The 25,149-nt window shown below is 44.7% G+C and overlaps 1 protein-coding gene across 1 annotated transcript; it reads left to right on the top strand.

The window, feature by feature from the left end:
- The first annotated feature begins 1,313 nt into the window (after window positions 1-1,313).
- On the top strand, window positions 1,314-23,862 carry LOC106570082 (adhesion G protein-coupled receptor B1). The gene is made up of 30 exons (XM_082961405.1): window positions 1,314-2,215; window positions 3,085-3,234; window positions 3,371-3,469; window positions 3,669-3,839; window positions 4,107-4,271; window positions 5,798-5,962; window positions 6,132-6,296; window positions 6,460-6,561; window positions 6,687-6,793; window positions 7,257-7,451; window positions 7,639-7,707; window positions 9,259-9,367; window positions 10,219-10,362; window positions 10,615-10,684; window positions 10,981-11,083; window positions 11,346-11,382; window positions 12,113-12,139; window positions 14,086-14,207; window positions 17,685-17,788; window positions 17,898-18,000; window positions 18,152-18,302; window positions 18,569-18,638; window positions 18,776-18,842; window positions 19,041-19,298; window positions 19,409-19,507; window positions 19,650-19,686; window positions 19,967-20,631; window positions 20,886-20,993; window positions 21,280-21,330; window positions 21,675-23,862. The coding sequence occupies exons 1-30, from the start codon at window positions 1,498-1,500 to the stop codon at window positions 21,870-21,872; spliced, it is 4,629 nt and encodes a 1,542-aa protein (XP_082817531.1). The 5' UTR covers window positions 1,314-1,497; the 3' UTR covers window positions 21,873-23,862.
- Window positions 23,863-25,149: the final 1,287 nt, after the last annotated feature.

Genomic DNA, 25,149 nt, shown 5'->3' with positions numbered 1-25,149 from the left:
AAGGAGGCAATGCTGAAGTTGTTTTTCAAGTTTTTTTGTATATCATTCTGCACCTGGTTGTACCTCCTGCTACTCCATCCACCCAAAAATTAGCCAAGGCTTTGAATCCCTTTACAGACATACTCATAATGTTGAATTATTTGTGAATTACTCGGCATCAGTTGGTGGGTTAATAGTGTTTTAGGGCTTCTTCCGACATTAGTCATTAGCTCAAGAAGACTGGGCTGCCAGAGAGACATGTAGCAGGAAGAATAGCCTTGCCCTGCATGCATGAGAAAGTTGTTGCTGAGCAACAGTCTTCTTCTCGCCTTATTCCCCCTTAGGCCCAGGGAACGCCCCCAAACCTAAGTCACCATAACACCTAGACAATGTGCAACCTCATCAAGTATAAGGTGCCACATGGAGAGTCCAGTACAGGGATACTGATCTTGGGTGCTCTTTGTTCCAGGACCAGATAGGGTTATTCATATATATGACTTGACAGATACAGATGTAGGATCTTAATTTGAGCCAGTTTGCTACTGCAGGAAAATAATCCTGCAGCAACATGCCATTTATTTATTATGTGGATGATAATTAATGGAGATTTTTGTAGGGGTTGATACATTTTTCGTAAGGGAAAATAAAGTCAAATTATTAAATGGGAATAACAAACCTCAAATACACTACAAGTTTTAAATGTGATCAAATTAAGATCTTGCATCTGTACCTCTCTCCACAGGGCATTGTAGTGCAGCAACTACATACTGTATATGTTGGTTTACATCTAAACACATTTAGGGTGGGAAAAGCAATGTTGCATGAGTGCCATCCCGTTGCACCCCACAGCTGCATATTCTAGTGTGGGAACTGGCAATCGAATAGACCCTCCCTTCAGTCTGCCCTGAATGGGGCTCCTGATAACCAAGGCTTCTTCATTTTTGAGGGAACGTAATAGGCAAGGATCAAACAAAGTTCATGCAACTTGTGGAGCTGTAAGTGAGATCAATGACTTAACTTTACCATGTTGCCCTTGCTTCTCAGATTCCTGGGCATTGTAGAGTGTAATTGACTTTAAGTGTTGTCTGCGGTTCCCAGTGGCAACGCGCCAGCACAGACGTCAGCCTGACGCATTTCGGTTAGCATTTAGCGGCACATTCCCGTGTGTGGGAGGAAAGAGCGAGAGAGAGAGAAAGAAAGAGAGAGAAATTGAGAGAGAACGGAGGCATTCACCATAGGGCCGAGGTACCCCTTGGTTGGTTCTGATCAGATAATTGTTACACTTAGTGACCTGTCATATCTCTTTTTTTGTCTCCCCTTTGTCCAACAGACACATCTTTGACATATGGCTGTCTGTCTGTCCCACTGAAGCCTTTGAACCCCATCCAATTCCTCAGAGAGCAAACCAACAAGTTCCAAGCAACTGAAGTCACATCGCAACAAATTACATAAATAGAGAGAGAAAAGAGTGAAATCGATTTGAGTCCCCTTGAAACGTCCTCTCGAAGCGACCACAGAATGGCGTGGTCACCTCCCCGGTCGGGGCCCTTGGTGGCCCTTGTGGCCCTCCTTTTCCTCGGTTTGACTTCCAGCATCCCGTCTGGCCCGGCCTCTGATACCTGCGCCACCCTGGAGCAGAGCCGCTTCTTCGGGCTGTTCTCTTCGACCGCCAACCTGCCCTCCACACCGTGCTCCTGGACCCTGCAGAACCCAGACCCTCGCCGCTACACCGTCTACATGAAGATCACCAAGCCCAGCGACTCCTGCCTGCCCCGCCAGGTCAAGACCTTCCAGTTCGACTCCTTCATCGAGACCTCTCGCACCTACCTGGGTATGGAGAGCTTTGATGAAGTCGTCCAATTGTGCGACGCTTCAACGTCTGTAACCTACCTGGAGTCCAGCAAGCAGTTCCTGCAGCTACGCAAGGTGGCGCCAAGACACGGCCTGGAGATTGTGGAGGGAGAGAGCAGCGGTGAGTTCAAGGCCGAGTTCCTGGTGGTGGGCAAGAGGAACCCCAGTATGCCAGCCTGTCAGAAGCTGTGCCAGTGGCTGGAGAATTGTTTGTCCACCAGCACCCATCCCAACCCCTGCGGCATCATGAACACCCCCTGCCAGTGCTGGGAGACCCCCGTCAGGAAGCCCGGCGGCTGCTACCGTGGAGGCGTCTACCTGGAGAAGTGCATCCCAACCCCCAGAGACATTGGACGTGACATTGTACGTGACACCGAAATCATAAGTGAGTAGAGTTACCACCACCTAACTTGCTTACTGTGTAATGCTCAATGTCCACGAATCCACTTGTCTGTTTTTGTTATCCCATCCAATAGAGTCTAGACTAGATCTCTGTCTGGCTGATTGGAATCATGTTCCCTTGGAAGCACAGCCTCCCCATGCTGACTCAAACTAATCAACCCTCCCCCCCCCCGTTAATGATCTAAATTCTAGAGGTAGAGAGAACGTGAGGTTCTGATGAAGATGTGCCCTTTGCTGCCCCAGAATCATAAGGCATAAATGAAGGGTGTTAGGGAGAGACTGTGTGCCTCCTTAAGGTCTAAGTGGTCAGATTGCTCCCACTGCACAGAGTGTTAGCTCGCCATTTTGTTTTCATGGATGGCGGACATGTTTGCTGGCTCTTTTCTGGGGGATTGAGGGATGCAAAAGGCACACACACACAGTGTACACAAAGCCCTCACAGTTAGCTGGCACAGGAAATCGAAGCCAATCACTTGCAGTAACCATAGCAACACGCCAGCCTTGCACACCGTGCTTTCCAGGGCGCTGGAAACCAAACAATCATTTCAAATGAAAGACTTTTATCTGGTATGGTTTCTCACAAAGAGCTGTCCTTGTGCGTTTCTCCTTAGCTCCCTGACAGGCACAGTAATTGCCAGTTACATTTTTTACATCGAAATCCTTGAGAACACTACCTGAAAAAAAAACATTTACATTCTTACTGAACTGTAGCAATTTCTATATCTACATTTCTGAGCAGTAGGGCTTTTTAAGAAAGAGTTAAGCGCCATCCACATCTATATACCATCTTCAAGAAGGATGTCTCTGGACTTGTGTGTCATGCTATGTGTCTCTTGTTTTTCTCTTCTGCAGAGGGCTGGAATGGGTGGGGCCGCTGGTCTGAGTGCAGTATGGAGTGCGGGGGTGGAGTCCAGGTGCGCAGCCGAGCCTGTCATCCAGAGGATAGTGTGTGTGAAGGCGTGGTCGAAGAGGGGCGGGCCTGCAACCCTCAGCCCTGCATTGGTGAGTCTACCTGTCAATCTAGCTGTCTCTTTGTTTTCTTGGAAGTCTGTAATGTCTAACCTACTGTCTGTCTTTGTGTTGATCTGTTTGGAAGCAGCTTGAGTTTCAGCTCACTAATCATCGTTTACCACCACAGGTCAAGTGCGTGCCCGTAGCCAAGCCCTAGCTTCCATTGTTGGCCTGAAAAGAGAGAACGCTGATGTTCCTAGCACTGGAGTCGTGGCCCCTCAAACAGGTGAGACACACATTCTGGTGATAAAGGATAAAAAAATCCAGTTTTGGAAATAGTTGGAGAGGTGTTTACAATAGTATAATACATTTAAGAGACCGGTAGATCATTTGCAGTATGTCATGTATAGCTTAGCTCTACCATATAAGTCGTGTTACGGCTGACAAACCTTTAGCGCTGACTCTTTGACCCCTGACCTTTGTAGTGGACGCTGCTGCGGTTGCAGATGAGTGGTCCCCCTGGAGTGTGTGTTCAGTGAGCTGTGGAGAGGGCTGGCAGGCCCGCTCCCGTTTCTGTGTTACCTCCTCCTACAGCACCCAATGCACCGGTCCCCTCCGCGAGAACCGCCCCTGCAACAACACCATGGTCTGCCCCGGTAAGTGGTGGCTCATTTACCGGGGGCCGTGTTTAGGGTGGTGTTTAGGGTATGTGTGTCTCTAGACAGGTTGGCAACTATGGTAAAAATCACAACTCCACCTAGTGGATAGCTCATAAAATGATCCACTCCTTGAACTCACAGTCAATACCCAAAGACCCTACAACTCAGTTACCTATGAATAATTCATATTCATTTTGAGGGCAAAACCATAACGTAAAAATGTATGTTTGGTGACATGGTCTGAATTCTTCCTCTTGCTTTCAGTTGATGGAGCTTGGGACGAGTGGTCCCCATGGAGCCTGTGCTCGTCCACCTGTGGCCGTGGTTACCGTGACCGCACCCGCACCTGCAAGCAGCCCCAGAACGGAGGAGAACCCTGCAAGGGACCCATCAAACAGACCAAGTTCTGTAACATCGCAGTCTGCCCAGGTTAGCCTTATTACTTACTTAATTATGATATATGCCACTTAGCTGACTCTTTTATCCAAAGCAACTTACAACAGTGAGTGCATACATTTAAATATATGTGAACCTAGCAGGGATTGACAACGCTAACTCCTCATCTTAATGAGCATATCTTTGTCACTGACCCCCGTGGGAAGAACTCTGACTAACTAAGATACGTTCACTTTCAAGGCTTCTCTCTTTCCTCCTTCCTGACTTCCTACCCGTTCTAACTCACGTCTAAAATCTGTTAGTTGTGGTTGTTATCGTGGGGAGTAAAGTGTTGGTTTGGCATCACATCTGACGTAATGTATCTGCAGAACAAATGCCTGCAGGGCTTAGTCATGGGCTATACAGGCAGTGAGTCATACACTCCTCATGGTCATCCTCACCACTCTCACACACACACACACACACACACACACACACACACACACACACACACACACACACACACACACACACACACACACACACACACACACACACACACACACACACACACACACACACACACACACACACACACACACACACACGTCGGAGCTTCAGTTCCCTCTGGTGATACATACACACCGTCCGCTGGCAGTGAATGGTTAGTTCTCTTCTCTCTCACCTGAATGTTTAGTCAGTCTGATACTTAGACCTTTTTTTAATTATAATAACAATGGCTTTATATTTGCAACTCCGTTATTCACTTAGCACATAACTGATTTTCTGCCGCTCCTCAATACCACTGAGTTTAATTCATTCAATCTGCCTGGCCATGTAGTTTCATACTGTGGACACCAGATGGCAGTATGCACCACCAAGAGATGACCGCTGTCAATGACTGTCATTACTTTAGGGAAAATCCCATTTCTAACACTGGACTTGGCGGTGAGAAAAAAAAGGCTCCTGCTTCATCCATGTAGGCTGAAGGGATCACTTAATGAGGTGAAACTCGGGGAGCGATGGAATCCGATGTCCTCCAGAGACTCCTAATTAGGCCTGCCATCCCGTGTTGGGAAACATTGTCTGCATCTTAAATGGCACCCTATTCCCTATATAGTGCACTACTTTTGACCAGAGGATAGGATAGCTATAGGGCTTTGGTCAAAAGTAGTGCACTATGTAGGGAATAAGGTGCCAGTTGAGACTCAGCCATTAGAGAAATAGGCCCATCATCTTTCTTCCCATACGACACATAGTAATAGGCCTATGTTGACCTGCAATGAGCGAGCAGACATTTTTCTCCCTTTAAATACAGTACACTTGATGAGGTTCTCCAACGACTAGAGGGTTTTTGTGTGTCGTTTGAGGAGGGTAATTGGTTGGGGAGGCATTTAGAGTTAGAGACACCTGCAGTGGTGCATGAAGGACAAACGAGAACAGAATTTGGGCCTTTCACTGCTGCTCAGTCTCAAAGTAGGACATGTTGAAATGTTAATAGCATCTCTGTGACATGATGATTACTGGCCCGAGGCTTGACGGTGTCCTAATTCTCCACCTCCCTCTCTGGTTCCCTCTAGTGGACGGTGCCTGGAACGAATGGTCCGGTTGGACCACCTGCTCCGCCTCTTGCTCCAATGGCACCAAGCAGAGGACACGTGAATGCAACGGACCGTCCTACGGAGGCTCGGAGTGCCGTGGTGATTGGCGTGAGACCAACAACTGCTTCCTGAAAGATTGCCCAGGTAGATAGCTAGCACCACCAAGTTTGTAATGGAGACCTCTTTTGTCATAATAACTTGTCAAATACCCTGTTCCTGGCTAAGTCTATGTGTAAAAGGCCAGTATTGGGTACTATGGCTACTGGTCAGTCTGTTGAAAGTCAGGGAATAACATTTGTTTGTCTCTCTCTAGTTGATGGACGCTGGTTATCATGGAGCTCATGGGGAAGCTGCAGTAAGACCTGTGGGGGAGGAAGCCAGCAGAGACAGAGGATGTGTGAAGGACCTTACTTTGGTGGAGAGCCTTGCCCTGGAGAGAGAGGAGAGCTGAGACGCTGCAACGAGAAAAGATGCCCAGGTCAGTGAGTCGAAACAACATGGCTGAGATGTGGGATGAAATAAAATCCCATGGTTCAACACAAAACAACAGTTTTCTAATATAACTTGACCAAAGACAACCACGCAATACTTTGACTCAATGCAACCAAACGTGCAACCAAGTCTCCTTCTCTTCTCTTCAGAACCCCATGAGATCTGTCAGGAGGAGACTGACGGTGATGTTGTGTGGAAGAGAACCCCAGCAGGAGATATGGCTGCCGTGACCTGCCCTACAGATTCCACAGGTTCAGTACATTAACACATGTATCCCATTTTTCTGAAAAGATACACATGCACTTCACATGTTTAAGTAATGTAATCATCCCTGTGTATGATCATGCTGACCTCCAGTACTCTGTCGTACACACAGGCTTGACCTTGCGCCGGTGCACCCTTGGCGCTGTAGGCCTTGCTTATTGGGAGAATCCGACCTACATCAAGTGCATATCCAAGGACTACCAGGACATTTCCACATTGGTAAGTTGACTAGACCAGAAAGGAGTGTCTGGAGATGTATCTTCCAATAATCCTGCTAGTTATGATCGTCTATTGTTGTCCCACACAATTAGTAGTCAATCCTTTAAACTCTGAAGATGCTGCCCTTAAAGTCATAGCTACAAACCATTAGAGATGGGGCTCATTACAATGATAGATACCTAATATGAAGATAGTTGAAAACACATCTCCACAACCTATGATTTCCCGGCAGTGTACTCAAGCTACGTTGTATCAAACTCAACTCAGGACCTCAAAGCCAGTTCCACTGCATGTTTTTTATTGTTCCCCTCTAATCAGGGACTGATATAGACCTGGGACATCAGGTGCTTGCAATTAAATATCAGGTAGAACAGAAAACCAGCAGGCTCCGGACCTCGTAGGGTAGGAGTTGAATGCCCCTGACCTAGAGTGTGACCTCTCTACTTACCCTCCCGTCCTATAGGCCCAGGATGGTGTTGATAAGGCTAAGAAGGGCTTGATGGCTGATGGGATTTCTGAGGTGATCTCCCGACTGAGGGCCACCTCCGATGAGGGGACCAAGTACAGCGGAGACCTACTGTCCATCATGGATGTCCTCAGGAACACCACTGAGATCTACAAAGGAGCTGGATACAGCCTGAGCAATGCTGATGTGGAGGTCAGTCAGAAATACTGTGTTGCTTTTGAATTAAGCATTGAAAATAAAATTGCAATGTGTATTGTCACTCACACATTGTAAGCTATTCCTTTTGCCATGTGTATGCTCTAACACTCCTCCAGCAAAGTATGATTTGGGCTATATTTGATCAAGTCTAATACTATTGCTCATATCTCCTCTTCTACAGAACTATGCCCAGACGATCAGCAACTTACTGAAGGAGGAGCATCATGACAAGTGGGAGGAGGCACAGCTGGTGAGTGATAAGTTCTGAGAGCAGTGTACTTATGCAATGCAACATACTAATAGGTGTGAGTGGATGACTGTGTCACAGAGAAAAAGAGTGGTGGAGAAAGTTTTTCTTCCTTTGTCTGGTTTGTGTGAGAGATGGAGTGGAGGAGAAAGTTCGGTATGTGTTGTAAGTGTGAGAGAGAATGGGGGAAAAAAAGTGGTAACTGGTGGTAGGTACCTCATTATCACCACCCCCCCCCCCCCCCCCCCCAAAAAAAAAACCATTCAGTTCCCTACCATGGGAATAATAGACTCCATAGTAAAAACAGGACACTCAGAGAAAGAATGGGCAGAAATGCGAGAGTATTGATTAAGAGAGGAACAGAACATGTGTCATTTCAATCCTCACCCCTTGACTTCCCTCACACCATCCCATACTGAAGATAGTGTTAGGAGCATGTTTTTCAATCGAATTCGGATAGCACACCACCATACCATCTGACTCATGTGTATCTCACAGGGACTACTACATATAGAGAGAGATAAGTACAAATCCATGTGACTCATTTTGAACATGTTATGCTCTGAATCAGATGAGCCTCTTGAGAATTTTAAGGAAGACTCTTGGCGTTTTTTTTCTCATTTGTCATGACATTTTGCTATATGTTAATTTTGTTACTTTCAACCCCTGTTCAAGTTAACTTTGACCTCCAGCCTCATGGATAGGATTAGTCCGGGTATTATTGTAATAGATATTGTGTTCTCAATAGCCTACTTGGTTAGATAAAAGTAATACATATATTAGTATGGAAAACTCCAGTCACTAATCAAAAGGCTCCACATTCAGGGAATAACCATTTGCTTGTCAAATCGAAGATGAACTGATTATGAATTAGCCGTGTGTCATTTCGGGGCCGAGAGAAAGAGCAAGGCAGACAGGGAGAATCACAACGCCCACTCTCCAATCTGTGCGTCTCCATACCAACCCACAGACCATGGTCGTTGTAAAGAAGGGACACATACACAGACACTGTGCAATATGTATTACACAGATATGCACACACCTTTCGCCCACATCGCTCCAGTTCTGCGTCAGAGAGACGCAAGAGCCCTCCCTCCCATCCACAGAGAACAGAGAGAAAAAGAGGAGAGTGAATCAACAGCCTGATGCCCATATATGTCCCTCCGGAAGTTAGGAGGCTCCACAGTCGATGATAGTGCTTTTCACTGCTCAGGAACATTAGTATTGTGAAAGAATAAGATACAGTATGAAAGGCATTACATATACGGTGCGGTATAAGGCCTATACGTTCATTGTTCCTCTTTATGCCCAGCATAGATAAGCAATGCTATGAAAAACAAATAGTCTCTCCCAGCCGGCAAAACAGTCATTGTAATAATGACGTAATTTCAACCGGATAACAACAAGTTCTGGTTGTAAATTCATTGTAATGACGTTAATTCAACCAACTTCAAACAATCCCTGGATGTTTATGATTTTCCTTTATATAAATGTATCGTCTCCCCTCCTCTTTTCTTCCTTCTCGCTCCCTCCCTCCACTTATCTCTTCTCTAGATGGGCGCTAACGTCAAGGAGTTCTTGCAGCTCGTCGAGGACTTTGTGGACATGATCGGCATGCAGATGAAAGACTTCCAGGACATTTATGAAGTCACAGAGAATTTAGGTGAGCCCCTAATTTTTCCCTGGCAGCAGCTCTGTGCTCTTTACATCCCACGGTGATTTGTCTTTACCTTTATCCGGCCACAGAGTGCATCAATCTTAATCATGTCACCGAAGAGAAGTTCTAGATGAACAAGGAAAAAATGTATCTGTTATCACTGCGACATTTTGGCAGGACCGTTAGTAGCTATCCATCTTCAAGATAGCACAGAACTATAGCAGCTGAAATAGGTCAAAAATCAAATCAAATACAATTTTATTTGTCACATGCTTAGACAACAAGTGTTGACTAATAGTGAAATGCGTACTTAGGGATCCTTTTCCAACAAAGCAGAGTTAAAGATTTTTTTCTGAAATGAGAAAAAAATGAGATAGTGACGCGAGGAATAAATATACAGTGAATAACTCATAAAAAGAATGAGTAAAATAACAAGGGGCAGAAAATAACATGGTTGTAAACAGGGAGTACCAATACCGAGTCGATGAGCGAGATGCAAAGATACAAAGATAAACCCCATCCTGCATGTTACCAATTACGTGGGAGGAAGCTAGAATCAGATTGGGATTTACATAAGCTCTGAGAAGGCACATACTGTCCAAACTGTAGAACTCACACTTATTTCTTGCCATGCCGTCTTGACTATAGCAAAGCTGACATTCACAATCCCAGTTCACACAGGATTCAGCAGCAACTCCTCCAGACAGTTAAAGAAATAATGCGTGACGCATGAAACCATAGCTGTCCTTGGCTCTTCACTTACCAGACCCTAAGGGCGTCGCAGTATCCTATACACACCATGTATTCCACGGACACTCTTTGACATAACACCTTCCATCTCTTTTTCTCCTTTCCAGTGTTGAGCATCCATAAGCGTCCCACAGCCATGACAACCGACTTCACCTTCCCAGTGAAAGGATGGAGAGGCATGATGGACTGGGTCAGGACCTCAGAGGAGAAGATCACTGTCTCCCGCGACGCTCTGTCCATAGACCAGTCTGGTGAGAATGGCATACATACTGTATTTAGATAGTGTACATTCATAACCACTGATGCATACATTGTACAGATAGTCTACAGATACACAAGCATGTATGTATTTGTATAAATAAACCGATAGAAGACAGTAAAACAAACAATTCTACGGAGTCTCAAAACACCTTGAAGCTCTCGTCTGTTCTTGTTGACACCCGCTATTTTCTTCTCTCCTAGTGAATAATAATAATAATAATTGTGTATTCTGTCTGTTACAGAGGGCACCACTGCATTTGTGACCGGGATCATTCTGTACAGAAACCTCAGCTCTATCCTATCCTTCCAGAGGTAAGACTTTCCTACTGAATGACTCATACTCTATACTAGCACACTTTTACAGTGCCCTCTTGATACACCTTGGGGAAGGTAGACTTTCCTCCATTGAAACCCAGCAGGCACGGGACTGATTTACAGGCATATGGTTACTCACTGTACAAACCCCATTAAAACCATTTTTAGCATTCCCCTGAAGTATTTGCCATTGATTGCCAATGAATCCCATCAAATACTGGAAATGCTCCAACAGCACATTACCAATACTGTGCTTTTGTTTGACCAAATGTCCTGTCTCCTTCTCTCCTCAGTAACAGCAGCGTTCTCAACTCTAAGGTCGTCACGGTTGTGGTCAAGCCCACCCCAGGTCTGCTGTCCACCCCAGTGGAAATCGAGTTCCCCCACCTCCATAATGTAAGTTCCCATTGGATACCCACCTAATGGCCCTTTAGAACTACAAGTCCCCTAAGGGTATTGTCATTTTTTTTAAACACGCAGCAGTACGTTAAGTCGCATGAATAAACCTGCGTCATTATGGTAATGAGGAGTGGGCGTTTTTAGTGCAGTGGGTGAGGTTAGGGTGAAAGAAACGTTGGATGGTGGTTAGCGCCATGCTGTTGCATCCCACGCATTTCCTTTTCCTTAGATCCTTACCCCGCCTTTTCTATTTTTCCAGGACACCATCAATGAAACTTGCATCTCCTGGGATGAGAGTGAAACGTAAGTGGTGACTAATGTTGTTTACATCCGTGTGTGTATTTACATTCATAAAGATCCATATTTTCATCATTCTGTCAACCCATTTGGTGATAGTTGATTATTCCAGAAAGCTCAAAGGCCATCCACTACTGCTTCTATCACTTGATATGAGCATTCACCCTTTAGCTATATAAGTCAATGTGATGCAGTATTGTTGCAACTCTTGTAATGTCAATCATCTGGACAAGCAGTGACAGAGCATTAATAGACCATGTTAACATGACCCATCTCTCTGGGCTTTATTGGTAGCAGCCTCTCTTATCCTCAGAGCCCCCTGTGACACCTTTCACTGATCAACAAGTCATCTGGATCCATTCATACCACACTAACTAGGCAGGGACACAACACAGAGGCAACATTGATGTAAAGTTTAATTCCGCGTATAGCCAATCATCCAAAGACGATGGCAACTCTTCTTCTCCCATCTCTCCCGGGTCCATTTTGTCATTTTAGAGGTTAACAGGAAGTGACACATGGCCTTTTTAAAAGATGTTTAGATGCATTTTAATGCATTATGAATACCCCCCGCTGTTCAACTTACCCTCAGCTCTGGATCTATCACCCCGGGGCTTTGGGTAGATCCTAGGCAGCCATACTGTGCCCTCCTGAAGCACAGGTGGGCCATTTGCATTTAGATAGATTTGTACACTTGTGGAGCTCAGATAAGCACTGCAATGCATTCAGCTGAGGCCCCGTCCACATCCGCATCCCTTCCCTTCCCACCTGAGAAAAGCAGCCCAAGTCGAAAGAGAAAGGAGAAAAAAAAGAGGAAGAGGAGAAAATGTAATTAACTCATACACTTTCAGAAGGGAGGGGAGTAGGAGAAGGGAGGGGATTACGTGCCTCCAGCCAAATGAGTTTCATTTTAGACAGCCGATGTAATTAATGCCTAGATGGAGGGAGGATGGGGGAAATGGTAGAGAGGGAGAAGCCCTGGATCAGAGTTTGGGTCAAAGTTGACTTTGTGGAGCAGCACGTGTTTGGTTTTTAGGCAGGCTCACTGGGGAAATGCCATTATTCTACATGTCCATTCACGCCCAACTGTCTATATGCTATGCTACAGACACACAGATTGAGGCCAAGTGCTAAACTAGGCTATCCTAGAGTCAGTGTCCATCTCTCAGTGACATGCTATTAGTATTTGATATTAGACATTAGACTCATTCCAAGCTAACATACTGTCTCATCCCTTTTCAAAGCTACACAGTCAGATATTACACAGTTACACAAACCTTACCAAAGAACAATGCCTAGTCTACCCTCCACTTCACCTCACAACTTCTAACCCATCTGAGTGATCTGAGAAATCGTGCAGGCAAGCAGGCATTAAACTGTACTGGCAGCAGAGAAAAGCCTCCTCTACAAGTTGACTTTGCTGTTGACTACAGTGACTACTGCTATTTCCTCATAGTCTCCCTGCGATGCTTGACAGCGTGTGGACTAATGTCTGGGTAGGGAGGCTGGCCGGTGGTGGTATTCTATTTTCACAGAATCACAGCCTTTCGCTCAGGCAGGCTCACCAGTTTGTGCCCAGGGCCACGGTTCAGTGCCTCGCTGCCTTTCTCGCTCCCTTCTCTCCCCCTGACACTCACATCATGTGAAACACTGCGAGGTGGCAGCATCTGCTGCTGCACAGTGCAGCCAGATAACTTTATCCCCATGTCTCATAGTAGGGACTATGTCACGGAACTAAATGAAGCGTTCTACTGTATAATCACTCCTTCGTGATGAGGAAAAAGGGTTGTTGCTGTCTAAGATTGTTGATTACAATGTCTTTTAATGGTCATTGATGACAAGACTTTGCCCTTTGTCTCAATACCTCAAACTGGATATTCTGGGATGAAAATCCATAGTGGCCATCTTAACTGAGAGTTCAAATTATGCACAGTAGATATTCAAAAGGTTTAGAGAATACCCTATGGCAGTCATATAGAGGGCATGTGGTGAAGCGATTCCCATGCCCACACCATAAGGCCATGCATGGTTTAGCAGAAGGGCACCTGTGAAATCCATCATATTTCTTATTTTACTCATACTTTTGAGAAAGTGTGCAAGGAAAAAATGTATTCTCATTTACAACCTCCTCTTTCAGTGTATTGACTATAGGCTTGTTGGGGATCTCCAGTGTCCACCATCTCATATCTAATGCCTCTTGGGAAAGATGGTCAAGAATATAAATTAGACAGATTCTTGTTTCTGTTTTTTTTGGTCTAGTATTAGCAGCAATAAAGTGTTCTTCCTATAGCAGGGCTGCCATTTCAGGTGTTAGAACTACAATTACACACGTAGTTATTATAACAAAACTGTTTGTTCTTGTGAAAGCAACAGGTTAATTCCTATATCATTTCTGTGTAATAAGAACTTAGATTTGGATAAAACTCACACACATAGCACGTATCAATCACATATCAGATATGATATGATATGAAATGCAGAGATATGAATTCCTCTGCATTTCAAATTACCATGCAAAACGGAAAGACCTATGATGGGCTATTACAAATATGCTGGGTATATTTGATGTGGTCTTATTATAGACTAGGCTACAATGACCTTTTTTTTTGTTGAATGGAGAGGTTTATTTGAGACATTTCTCAGATAATGTTTCCTCTCTCATAACCCGTTGTTCCCTTTCACTCTCGCCCTGTGCAGTTCTTCGCTGCTTGGATCTTGGTCTGCGCGTAGCTGCAGAGCGGTCGCCGTTGATTCTTTTAGAACCAAATGCGTGTGTGACAGGCTCTCCACCTTCGCCATTTTAGCGCGGCTGAACCCTGATATGGTAAGTGTTGCGCTTCATTTACCTTGTGCTTCTTCAATGTTAATGTTCGTTATGTGTGTGTGATGGAAGAATTCAATGTAAACAGTAGGCGTTGTTTCGCGCTGCCAGCCTCCCCCTCTTTGTCTCTTTGCAGGTGCCATTGACCATAGATAGGTTTGATAGGCTGGTGATTTTAATGGTCAGATAAATAACTGTGCAACAAACATGTCGATATTCGATACGGAATGCAATTTCTATCAAAAATAACGATCGATTAATGGTAGGCTAATAATCGTTACATTTTAATGATGGTTTTCAATTAGACTCATTGTCTTATTCAAATATGTGCAAATAACATTCCCGTGTGCGCATTAATAATCGGAGACAATTCTGTGTCATTTTTATCAATTGAATTGAAATGGACAAATGAATGTTTAAAAACATCACGCTAAATGGTTTCATTGTAGCCTACAAATAGAGTGAATAAGTACAAGCGTCACTTGAAAAATCATATCAGAAATTGTTCTACATATCAGAAATGTGTCTACATTTGTGCTTTAAATCTATTTTTCCATTTGATCAAGATTATTCATTCATGCATTTTGGGTATTCAAATTCATAGGGGGTTGCATTGCATAGTATTTTTCAGCATGCATTGACTTGGTGGAACATATACTTTGATTAGTGTATTCATTCTATCAATACGCAAGGAGCTCTATTGCGCAAAGGCAAAGTGTAATTTACCCCAGTTTAGATTGTGCCTCCATAGCAGTTCACTCTCTAGTTACCCTGGTAACGACTTCTGCAGCGCAAGCTTGGTCTGTGTGATTTTTGCTAACTGAGATATTGAGGAAAAACACCCCCACCATGAACAAAACCACACTGACAATCAACAGATAGGACAGGGTATTACAACTCAAGAGAAATGCATGTTTGTCTCAGATCGGTTTAATTGCACATATGATTACCTTCCATTCCACTGCAAAGATCAGATACTAACCTGTAGTGGGCTCAGCAGAATAGATATACAGCAAGTCTAAGCCTATACAAATGCACAGTCACTCAGTCAGTATGCTTGGACTGCATGATTCTATTGCATCTAGCAAAAGATGCTGCCAATCTGAACATAAGAGATGCAATCTGGGCTGAACATAAGAGATGCAATCTGGGCTGAACATAAGAGATGCAATCTGGGCTTTGTTTGTCTCTAGACCTGTTGTCATCGATTTGTTTTGTCTCTGTTGCCCGGTCTGGAAAAGAGAAAGGCAGCTACAGCGCCCCCTGTGTTTGTGAGAAGACAACAAAACCAGCCACCCCTACCTGCGCCCCATAGTCGACGGCCAGCTACGCCAATCATTTCGTCTGCCAATACCTCTGAATCCTCTATTACACCCACCCCCCCATCCTCCTCCCTTCCACCCCACCCCTACGGGTCGCATCAAGTCTCTCTGAAAAATGCCAAAGACTCTGGCCAATGAGAAACGGATGTCTGGTTGTGCATTGACGGTTCCACCCGCCCCACCATCCTTTGATGTGTGCTGTAGACATTTTCAATACTGTCCCTCCGCCTGCCAGCTTTATGGGAGAGGAGAGAACAGCCAGACACTGCAGTGTTTCAGCTCTCATTTGATAAGGTCTGCTTCCTGGACCCTGCATCAATGAGAACGTGTCTTGGACACATAGTCAAAGAGGCAGGAGTGGCCCACCTAGTTAGTCAGTGAAGATAACCTTGTCCAGTGGACCCCAATTAGAGCGGTGCGCACTGGGTAACCAACCCTTATCACAAATGAAAATGCACACTTAATAGGCACCATAAAGGACTTTTTTTTCTCTCTTGTCCTGATTTTAGGTTTAGGAGAAAATGGGAACATTGGGATTCCTTCAAGGGCAAATGCAAGATATGGCTCATATTTAGATCAAACTCGCAGGCTGAATTACAGTTTCACTCAGTAACCCATGGCGAAAGGCAGCATCAACCCAGATAGACAGACATATAGGGAGGGAGGCAGTGAAGCTAGCATACTGTTGCCACAGTTCTTTTTCTCCCTGGCATTAGCAAATGGCAGTTCAGCTCACCCCTACGCTATCTGCCATCTGGTTTGGGAGCCTCTAATGTAGTTGGATAGATTTCTAAACAAATTTGCTGTGCTAATTTAGTATTTGGCTGCCGTAGGCCCGGGTTTACCAGCTGTGCTGTGATATGAGGTATGTCCACGCAGAGAGCAGATAGCGATATAGACAGCCCTCCAAGGCACCGCATTCATCCCCATTTTAGCCTCTCAGACATTATCTGCAACGCCAAAGTGATGTGGCTCTTGTGGTATTTCCACAAGGCGCCTGAACATGATTTGTCCGTGTCTCATTTGCACCACAGTGATGCAGATTAATCTATGGTGTTAAATTAACTCAACCCCTCCAAAGTCTATCAAAGCACTGGGACAAAGCCCCAGCCAATTAGCTGGTGGGAGTGGGTGGGGGGGCAATGGGTCCCTCTCATCAGTATTGGTGCCCTCGTAGCCCCACAGGTGAGTCAGCATTAGAGCTAACAGGGTGTGCGACATCCTCTCCCGTGTGCCCTCCGCTAAGGGTTCAGTGGGCCAGGTCTGAGACACAGGAGGGCACTAGTAGGGCACTAAGCTGCTGTCAGAGCCATGGGAGGTGATAACCTGTCCACTCCTACAGGGAGGGGTAACAAGACACTGGGCACACACACACACACACACACACACACACACACACACACACACACACACACACACACACACACACACACACACACACACACACACACACACACACACACACACACACACACACACACACACACACACACACACAGACAGACACAGTAAAAATCCCCTCATAGAAAGGCACCGCGACATATAAATCTATGCAGATATCAGCTTGTAAGGATGGCCGGTGATACGTAGAAGCTGAATCGCCCGGGATATTTCTCCCTCTTTCTCTCTCTCTCTATCTCTCTCTCTCTCTCTTTCTCTCTCTCTTTCTCTCTCACCCTCTGCTTAGTAGTGGGAGATATATGTTCTGTATCCTCCATGCCTCATTTGCTGGTTCAAAAGCTCAATGGGAAAACGCAGTGACCTCGGGCCGAGTCTTTGGCTCACCACTCCATCTTTCTGACACTTTCACCTTGGGGTCACCTTGCCTTAGCCGTGGCCTAATTGTGCCATTCAGTTGTCTGCCCACAGGGAGCCGTCTGCTGTTGCAGATAGCGCAGCAGAGAGTAGACTCTGTGTGTGTGTGTGTGTGTGTGTGTGTGTGTGTGTGTGTGTGTGTGTGTGTGTGTGTGTGTGTGTGTGTGTGTGTGTGTGTGTGTGTGTGTGTGTGTGTGTGTGTGTGTGTGTGTGTGCACGTGCGTGCGTGCGTGCGTGCGTGCGTGCGTGTGTTTTCATGCGTTAGCCTTTTTCATGTGTGTGTGTTTGATGGTGTGCAGCGTAGTAAGGGAATGTATTGTGTTGTCTTGTCTCCTCTCTACAGAACATGGATAAGAATCTGCTTCCCTCTGTGACGCTCATCGTGGGCTGTGGGGTCTCCTCTCTCACCCTACTGCTCCTCATCATCATCTATGTCTCCGTCTGGAAGTAAGTGACCCCTGGAAGCAAAACCACTATTACAAATGTCCTATGTCTTTGTGTGCGCAACACGCTTTGTCTTCCCCACCGTCCTCACTCTCTCCATTTCGTCCTCCAGGTATATCCGCTCGGAGCGCTCAGTGATCCTCATCAACTTCTGCCTCTCCATTATCTGCTCCAATGCCCTCATTCTGGTTGGACAAACCCAGGCTCGCAACAAGGTATGGCACATTCTAACCAATCCCCTCTCTTCTTTTTCTTCTTCTATATGGCTTTGACCTTCTCTATGGCTTTGAGACCTTGGAGATTAACCGCGCACCACTGACACCGTTTGTCTCTCACTCTCTTTCTCTCTTTCCCTCCTTCCTTTAGGTGGTGTGTGGAGTGGTGGCCGCCCTCCTTCACTTCTTCTTCCTCTCATCTTTCTGCTGGGTGCTGACGGAAGCATGGCAGTCCTACATGGCTGTCACGGGCCGTCTGCGCAACCGCATCATCCGCAAGCGTTTCCTCTGCTTGGGCTGGGGTACGTGCCCTAATAAATGGCTTTCTGTCTGTCTGTCACTGTGTCTGTATTTCTGTCCAGAGAAATATAATTGCTAGAATGGGCAATCCCCATTCAAAATGTAAATAAAGTCATCGTTTGTTTATGACTCTGTTACTGTGTCTATGTGTCTGTCTTTCCTCTTCTAAACATCTTTGGACATTCTAGCTGTACGTTTTCCTGTATTTCTGCCATTTATTTCTTGTTCAATCCTAACTCTGTTCCTTCTCTCCACCTCTCTCTTATAGGACTCCCTGCTCTGGTGGTGGCTGTGTCTGTTGGATTTACCAAGGCTAAGGGATATGGCACCGTCAACTAGTAAGTTGAACCTAAATCTGTTTCTTCCTCCTCACCTCTCTCTCTCTCTCTCTCTTTCTTCCCCCCGCTCTCTTTCTCTCTAACTCCCTTTCTCCAGCTCATGTAATAATTGCTCTTGTCCTGTCTGTTCCCTGTAGCTGCTGGCTCTCTCTGGAGGGTGGACTCCTCTACTCGTTCGTTGGTCCCGCTGCTGCTGTTGTTCTGGTATATATCCCTGTATATCTAAAATTATTTTGAAATACATAAAAATACTTATTAATGAATGCTTTACCATACATTCTCTTATGACATATAGTAGTTAAACCAATTTCTAACCATTGCTAACCATATCGTTAACCATAGTTAAACCCATTGCTCACTACAATTGTCTCACTCATCATGTCTTTAACTTCTTTTGAGCAGGTGAACATGGTAATTGGCATCCTGGTCTTCAACAAACTGGTGTCCAAGGACGGCATCACCGATGTCAAACTGAAGGAGCGAGCGGGAGCGTCACTGTGGAGCTCCTGTGTGATTCTGCCCCTGCTGGCCCTCACCTGGATGTCCGCTGTCCTGGCCATGACCGACCGCCGCTCCGCTCTCTTCCAGATCCTCTTCGCGGTCTTTGACTCCCTGGAAGGGTTCATAATCGTCATGGTGCACTGCATCCTGCGTAGAGAGGTAAGCGCAATGTTTTTAAGTCGGAAGTTATTTTCCTATGTTTTTGTTTGTATTGAAGGGTGTTTCAGAATGTTGCTGACTATTTGGTCATTTCGCCACTATTTTAATAGGTACAAGATGCAGTGAAATGCAGAGTTGTTGACCGTAAGGACGATGGCAATGGAGATTCTGGCAGTTCCCTCCAAAATAGCCACCACACCCAGCTCATGGTGAGTGTCTTTGTTTATGCTTATAATGTCGGAATGACATCGTTAGGAATGACTGAACCTTGTGTTTTCAATGTGAACGTGTTGTATAAATACACTTTGGATCAGTACTAATGAAACCATCTCTTTGTATTTTGTTTTGCAGTCTGATTTCGAAAAGGACGCTGACTCCAACAGACCTGGTGAGCCTCTTTCCTTTCATTACTCTCCTAACCATTTTTCCGTTCACTTACTTAAATGCCCTTTCATTCCTGGAGGTCATATGTTTTGTCCATTTAGAAAGATATTTTAGAGGCATGCTGCTACTTAAGGAAAACATTTCAGCACTTTGATTACTTCTAAATCTATTATTTACGTTTGACCATCCTTTCAATCAATGTGAATCAACAGACATGCCCAGCATAATTGTACTGTCAGTGCACTCTCTTACCTATTTGCCCCGACCCCTCCTCTCTATTCTAGGTGGCATGAACTCCTCCTGTGAGGAGAAGATGCCCCTCCCACCTCAGCTACCCCTCCCCATGAGCTCCAACTTCCACACCCTGCCCTCCCACACCACCAAGGCCCACATGCAGGCTGTCCCCGAGTACTCCAGCCACACCCTCACCCTGAAGAGGGAGAAGAGCCGGCTGCATGGCGGCATGGACCCGTCCTCCTGCGGGAAACCCGTCTACGTGTGCGAAGGCGAGCTCTTTCAGCAGCTGGACGCCAACCTGGCGCGTGGCCAGGCGGAGGGTAGCTGCCCCGACGGTAGTGGCTACTTGCTCCTGCCCAACACCACCTCCACTCTTCGCAAGGCCAAAGAGGACCCGTCCAAGTACAACATCAGCGTGGAGCATCTTCCACAGACCAGGCTGGTTCATCTCAGTGGGCCATTCGCTGAGCCCCAGGCCGCCTTCGGACTCAAGACGCTACCGTCCGACCGGGTCAGCGTGTCCTACTCGGAGAGGGACTCTCCCGTCCAGAACATCCACAACATGTCCAGCGAGTCTCACATCACTCACAGCAGCCTGGGAGACACCTTCGACTCCATGAACTCCATGATGTCCAAGAGCGAGACCATCTCCACACTGTCCATGAGCTCCCTGGAGAGACAGAAGTCCCGTTACGCTGAATTAGATTTCGAGGTATGTATCTTTATGTAACCAAGACAACGTTGTTATATAACAAATACTGTATTATCATGTTAATAGCATATCTGTAAACTTGTAATAAACATGTAATAACTTCAAAAAGCTGAATGTAAGCCATCTCAAGTGCATATTTGTATATTAACCAATAATATGGATAGAATTCATCAGTAGGAAATTACATTTGTCTAAAATGGGGTCATTTTGTGCCATTTGTTGACTTACTATTCTTATTCCCATGTGTCCTGTAGAAGATAATGCACACAAGGAAACGTCACCAAAACATGTTCCAGGACCTCAACAGGAAATTACATCACGCTGAGAAACAAGACAGAGAGTCCCCTGCTTCAGACAGCAAGGTAAATAATCCTATAGAAATCTATTTTAACAGTGTACATACAGATTCACATACAGTTATTTGTCTTCTTGTTGGGTAGTTGCTAGGCTAGACAACATTAATAGAGAATGAGAGAGACCATTCCACGCAACGCAACATCTTCAGTCTTTATTTACACAGGAGTATTGTTCTGGAAGAAAACTTGACCTCAGCGAACCATATTGACCTCAGCTGTTATTGAAATTGCATTTAACAGTCTTAAGAACGTTTAAATAATGATGTTTTTTTATTTTTTTTATTCCTAACAGTCTGTGAGATGGAGTGTGTCCTCTGGAGGAAGTGACAAAACAAACCACAGCGTGAGTCCTATTACCCATATTGGTCTAACTGACTAAATATGCCTTTTAAGGCATTTTAAATAGGGCATACTCAGCATTACAATGCTCCACTAGCCCCCCAGTATTAGAGGAACAGTTTGTCCACATTACACAATTATATTATAATTTTTAAGTTACCTTAAAGGTAGTTAATGGCGAGTCGATTAAACAAGGAAGACTACAATGACTGGCCATTGATCTGCCTATCAACCAAATTCACTATTGTCATTATAATATAGGTCCAGCTTTATTGCATTGAACGTTCCCAAATCCAATTTGGGACTATTGATGATGCCAATACTCATGGCCTTTTTTCACCTCTTCAGGACAAGCAGCTGCCACAGGTGGAGAGACCCTGGGAAGGTGTCCAAAGGACCCAGCACTCGCCCCCCGCCTGGGTGCGGAAGGACCTGGAGCCCCTGGCCGCGTCACCCCTGCATATGCAGCAGGTGGAGTGGGAGAAGGCTGGAGCCACCATCCCAATGGTCAGCCAAGACATCATCGACCTGCAGACAGAGGTCTGAGAGGAGAAGCCTGAGATTGTTCCTTATAATTCAACCTCAGTCACCTATTCTATTGGTTGGGGGAGAAGAAGAGCCATGGATCCACATGGATAGAGTAGAGGAAGCCAATCATGAACAAGTGAAGAGAGGAGGGGAAGAGAGAGCTGAGAGAGTGCTGAACCCAGAATTCATGTCTTCAAACCCTTAGAAAGATGGAGAGATGTTTGGAGGGAGGCTATTGTGTTGTGCTGTAGGGATTTTGTTTTCCAGCAGGGACTTGATAAGGAGCAACACTAGAGAAGCGCTGTGATTCTGACCTGCGGTTAGTGTCAGTTAGTGACGGATGGTTCCATGGTTCCAAGGACTGTTTCTGGTTCTGTTCGCAGCCCGACCACTGAGAGGTTTCTTACCGACTGGGCTCAGGAGAGGTGTGGGCCACATGGTTAAAATGCAGTCAACATGCCCCTTTGACTCGTTTTAAAACACCGGGTCTCACTTTACCCGGGAGCTCCAACCAAACCTAACATTTGTACGCTTGTGTTTGCGGCCAAGGCATCTTCCAAGTTAGCTAGGACAAGGCAAGAGGAGCGGTCTGGACTCCCTTCAGACTTGGGGTCTGACTCAACGCGGTGGTTTATCAATCATAGCTTGATCATGCTTACAGAGCTGAGAATACTTCTTATTGTTATTATTATCATTATCATGTCGTTATAGTATTATGATTATCATTCTTATTGTTATGATTATCGTTCTTCTTATTATTGTTATATTATTATGATTATCATTCTTATTATTATTGTTATATTATTATTATTGTTTGTATTATGTTTTATTGTTTTAGCATCGATTTGAGTTTTCATCTTACTACTGGTGAATTTACCGTTTTTTGCACTGTACTTGATATATCATTAGGCTCAAATATTTGATCTGAATTGGAAACCCAAAAGGACTGCAAAGCATTGGGACAGCCAGCGTAGTGGTGGGAACACAACCCTGGTTCTGCCAGGATTCTGCCTCCGCAGCACTTGACAGGCACCTGGAAGAACAACAAGCTCTTTTACAGGAATAGCAGTACATTCTGGGAACTGCTGGGCGGCATCATCAGGAAGTGCTGGACAAAGACCATTCGATTCCCACCACTCCTCCTCAGCTGGTGGCAGAATGCAGGCTCCTCCGGTTCATAATAAACAAGAGCCCCACCATTAGATCTCGTTTCCATCCTGCTACGCACGCAGCCTTGCAGAAAGAACCCCAGGACTAGAAGCTGTGAGGCACTTGCCAACGACATGACTTCACTTCCGCAGTGCCAGCTACTAAAGACTTCAACACAACATCTTTTGTGTTTTAAAACCATCAGTGTGAAACTAGTGCAATATGATGGGCGCTTGATGCTCAAGCAGGACTAATATCAGGATTATAAGGCCGATTTTTTTCTTAAGATGTTTCAATACTCTTTTATAACGTGTTCCTCCTATTTACAGAGCATATAGATACTTTATTGTATAACAAATCTGTATTAGTAATGAAACTCATTCATTCAAAAGAGGTTTGGTTGTGTTCTGAGTGGAAGTGGAAGACTCCAAATTATTTGGAGGTCTATGATTGGTAGATTATTGTAATTCTAAAAAACAGATGTTATATAGAATTAATAATAGCCTATAAGAATATATCTAAAAACTGTGATTCAGGATAACGGTTTTGATTCCATACCTCACGGTGTGAAATAACTGAACCTCATGTCTTCTGTAATAGTGTTTTGGATCATCTTGTCAAATTACGCCACAGTATGTGCCCAAACTCTTTCCTGTCCCCTATTTCTTCCTTCCTAGCCATATCGCCCAATACATACCCCCCGAGTTACTTGTATCAAATACCCATTTGTATCTACCCTTCCCCTTGGTTTTTTTTTGTTAGAATACAACTTTTTTTGTTTCTCTTGTTGTAAATGTACAGTTTTCAGAGCACAAGATGAATGTGATTTTTGTTCTAATAAAATGAAAACATATCTATATGAGCTGTCCTTGTTAGTACTTGAAATGATGTCGGCAATGGCACGGTCTTAATTATTTACCAGGATAAATTCAATAATTTAGCTGGATCTGGCACTCCACAACCCTTAACCTGTACTGCATATTCACTCACCCCTACGACAGCAGGGTGATATGGACAAAAATACATGTTATGATATGTTGACTGAATTATCATAACGATAAATAGATTGATAAACATCCCAGCTCTAACCCCTACTACCAAATAGTTCAACTCTATATCTCATTTGTATATGATATTTGTAAGGTTATGGAAGTTTTTCATTTTAGTTAACCACAAAACCAACACACCATTTGGTCATACTACTTATAATCACAGGCCATCATCCAACATGTTCTGTGATGGTGCTTCAAGCTGAAGTAGAGCTGAGCTTCATTGTAACTAATGTGGTACTACTATATATGCCAAGCACCAGATCAAGTAATATTATAGAAATAGGACAATAGTGCAATAAGTTCGAGAGGGAACTAAATAAAATGGATGCCGATTTCGTTTGTCGCATAGCTTTTATAATCATTTGGGTCCCTAAATATAGAACCAAGTCCCAGGTAAAAAGGAAACCTACAAGACGATAAAAGTGTGCTGCTCCATAGTTCTATTTTCATAAGAGAAGAAAGCTTTGTGCCAAGTTGATGTGACCCATTCCAGAAATATGAAAATCAACACAGAGAAAATCTACATTATTCTGCGGAAGAAGCCAAAATAGCATATTGACCATTTTCCAAAATATAACCCATCTCCAACAACCCAAATTTACTTTCCAGTTTATCCAAGTATTGTTGTTTGATATCTGAATTCCTGAATTCTGAGTTCATGAATTTTAATTGAACACATCTAATTCTGCATAAGACCGAATAGATTTGCATTATACGCACTGCTCATTTTCACGAGGTCATCTGGAGAGCCAGCTTAGCTGGTTTGGTTGAGAGCTCTCTGCTTTAGGGGCCCTGTTCCACTGACGGAATTAAAGGTTGAAGCCATTAGCCATTTGAAACAGGGTCTTCTGATATTGCGACCCTCTTAAAGTAAAAGGCATTCAGCCATGCATATGAGCAATTTGTTTTGGTGTAAGGACAGGAATCAGGAACTGAACCCCCTGCATTAAGGCAACACCTGTTCCTGTGTGACTCAATTGGTGCAGTAGGAGCATGGTGCTAGGAATGCTATACACTTAAGGTTAGGGTTGTGGACATGAAGATAGGGTTAGGGCTAGGGTTTTTCTCAGGTATTTTACCATATATTCTTTAAA

This window comes from Salmo salar, chromosome 14 (assembly GCF_965601325.2).
Source record: "Salmo salar chromosome 14, fSalSal1, whole genome shotgun sequence".
Taxonomy (NCBI): Eukaryota; Metazoa; Chordata; class Actinopteri; order Salmoniformes; family Salmonidae; genus Salmo; species Salmo salar.
This window is presented reverse-complemented; position numbering and strand designations above follow the sequence as displayed.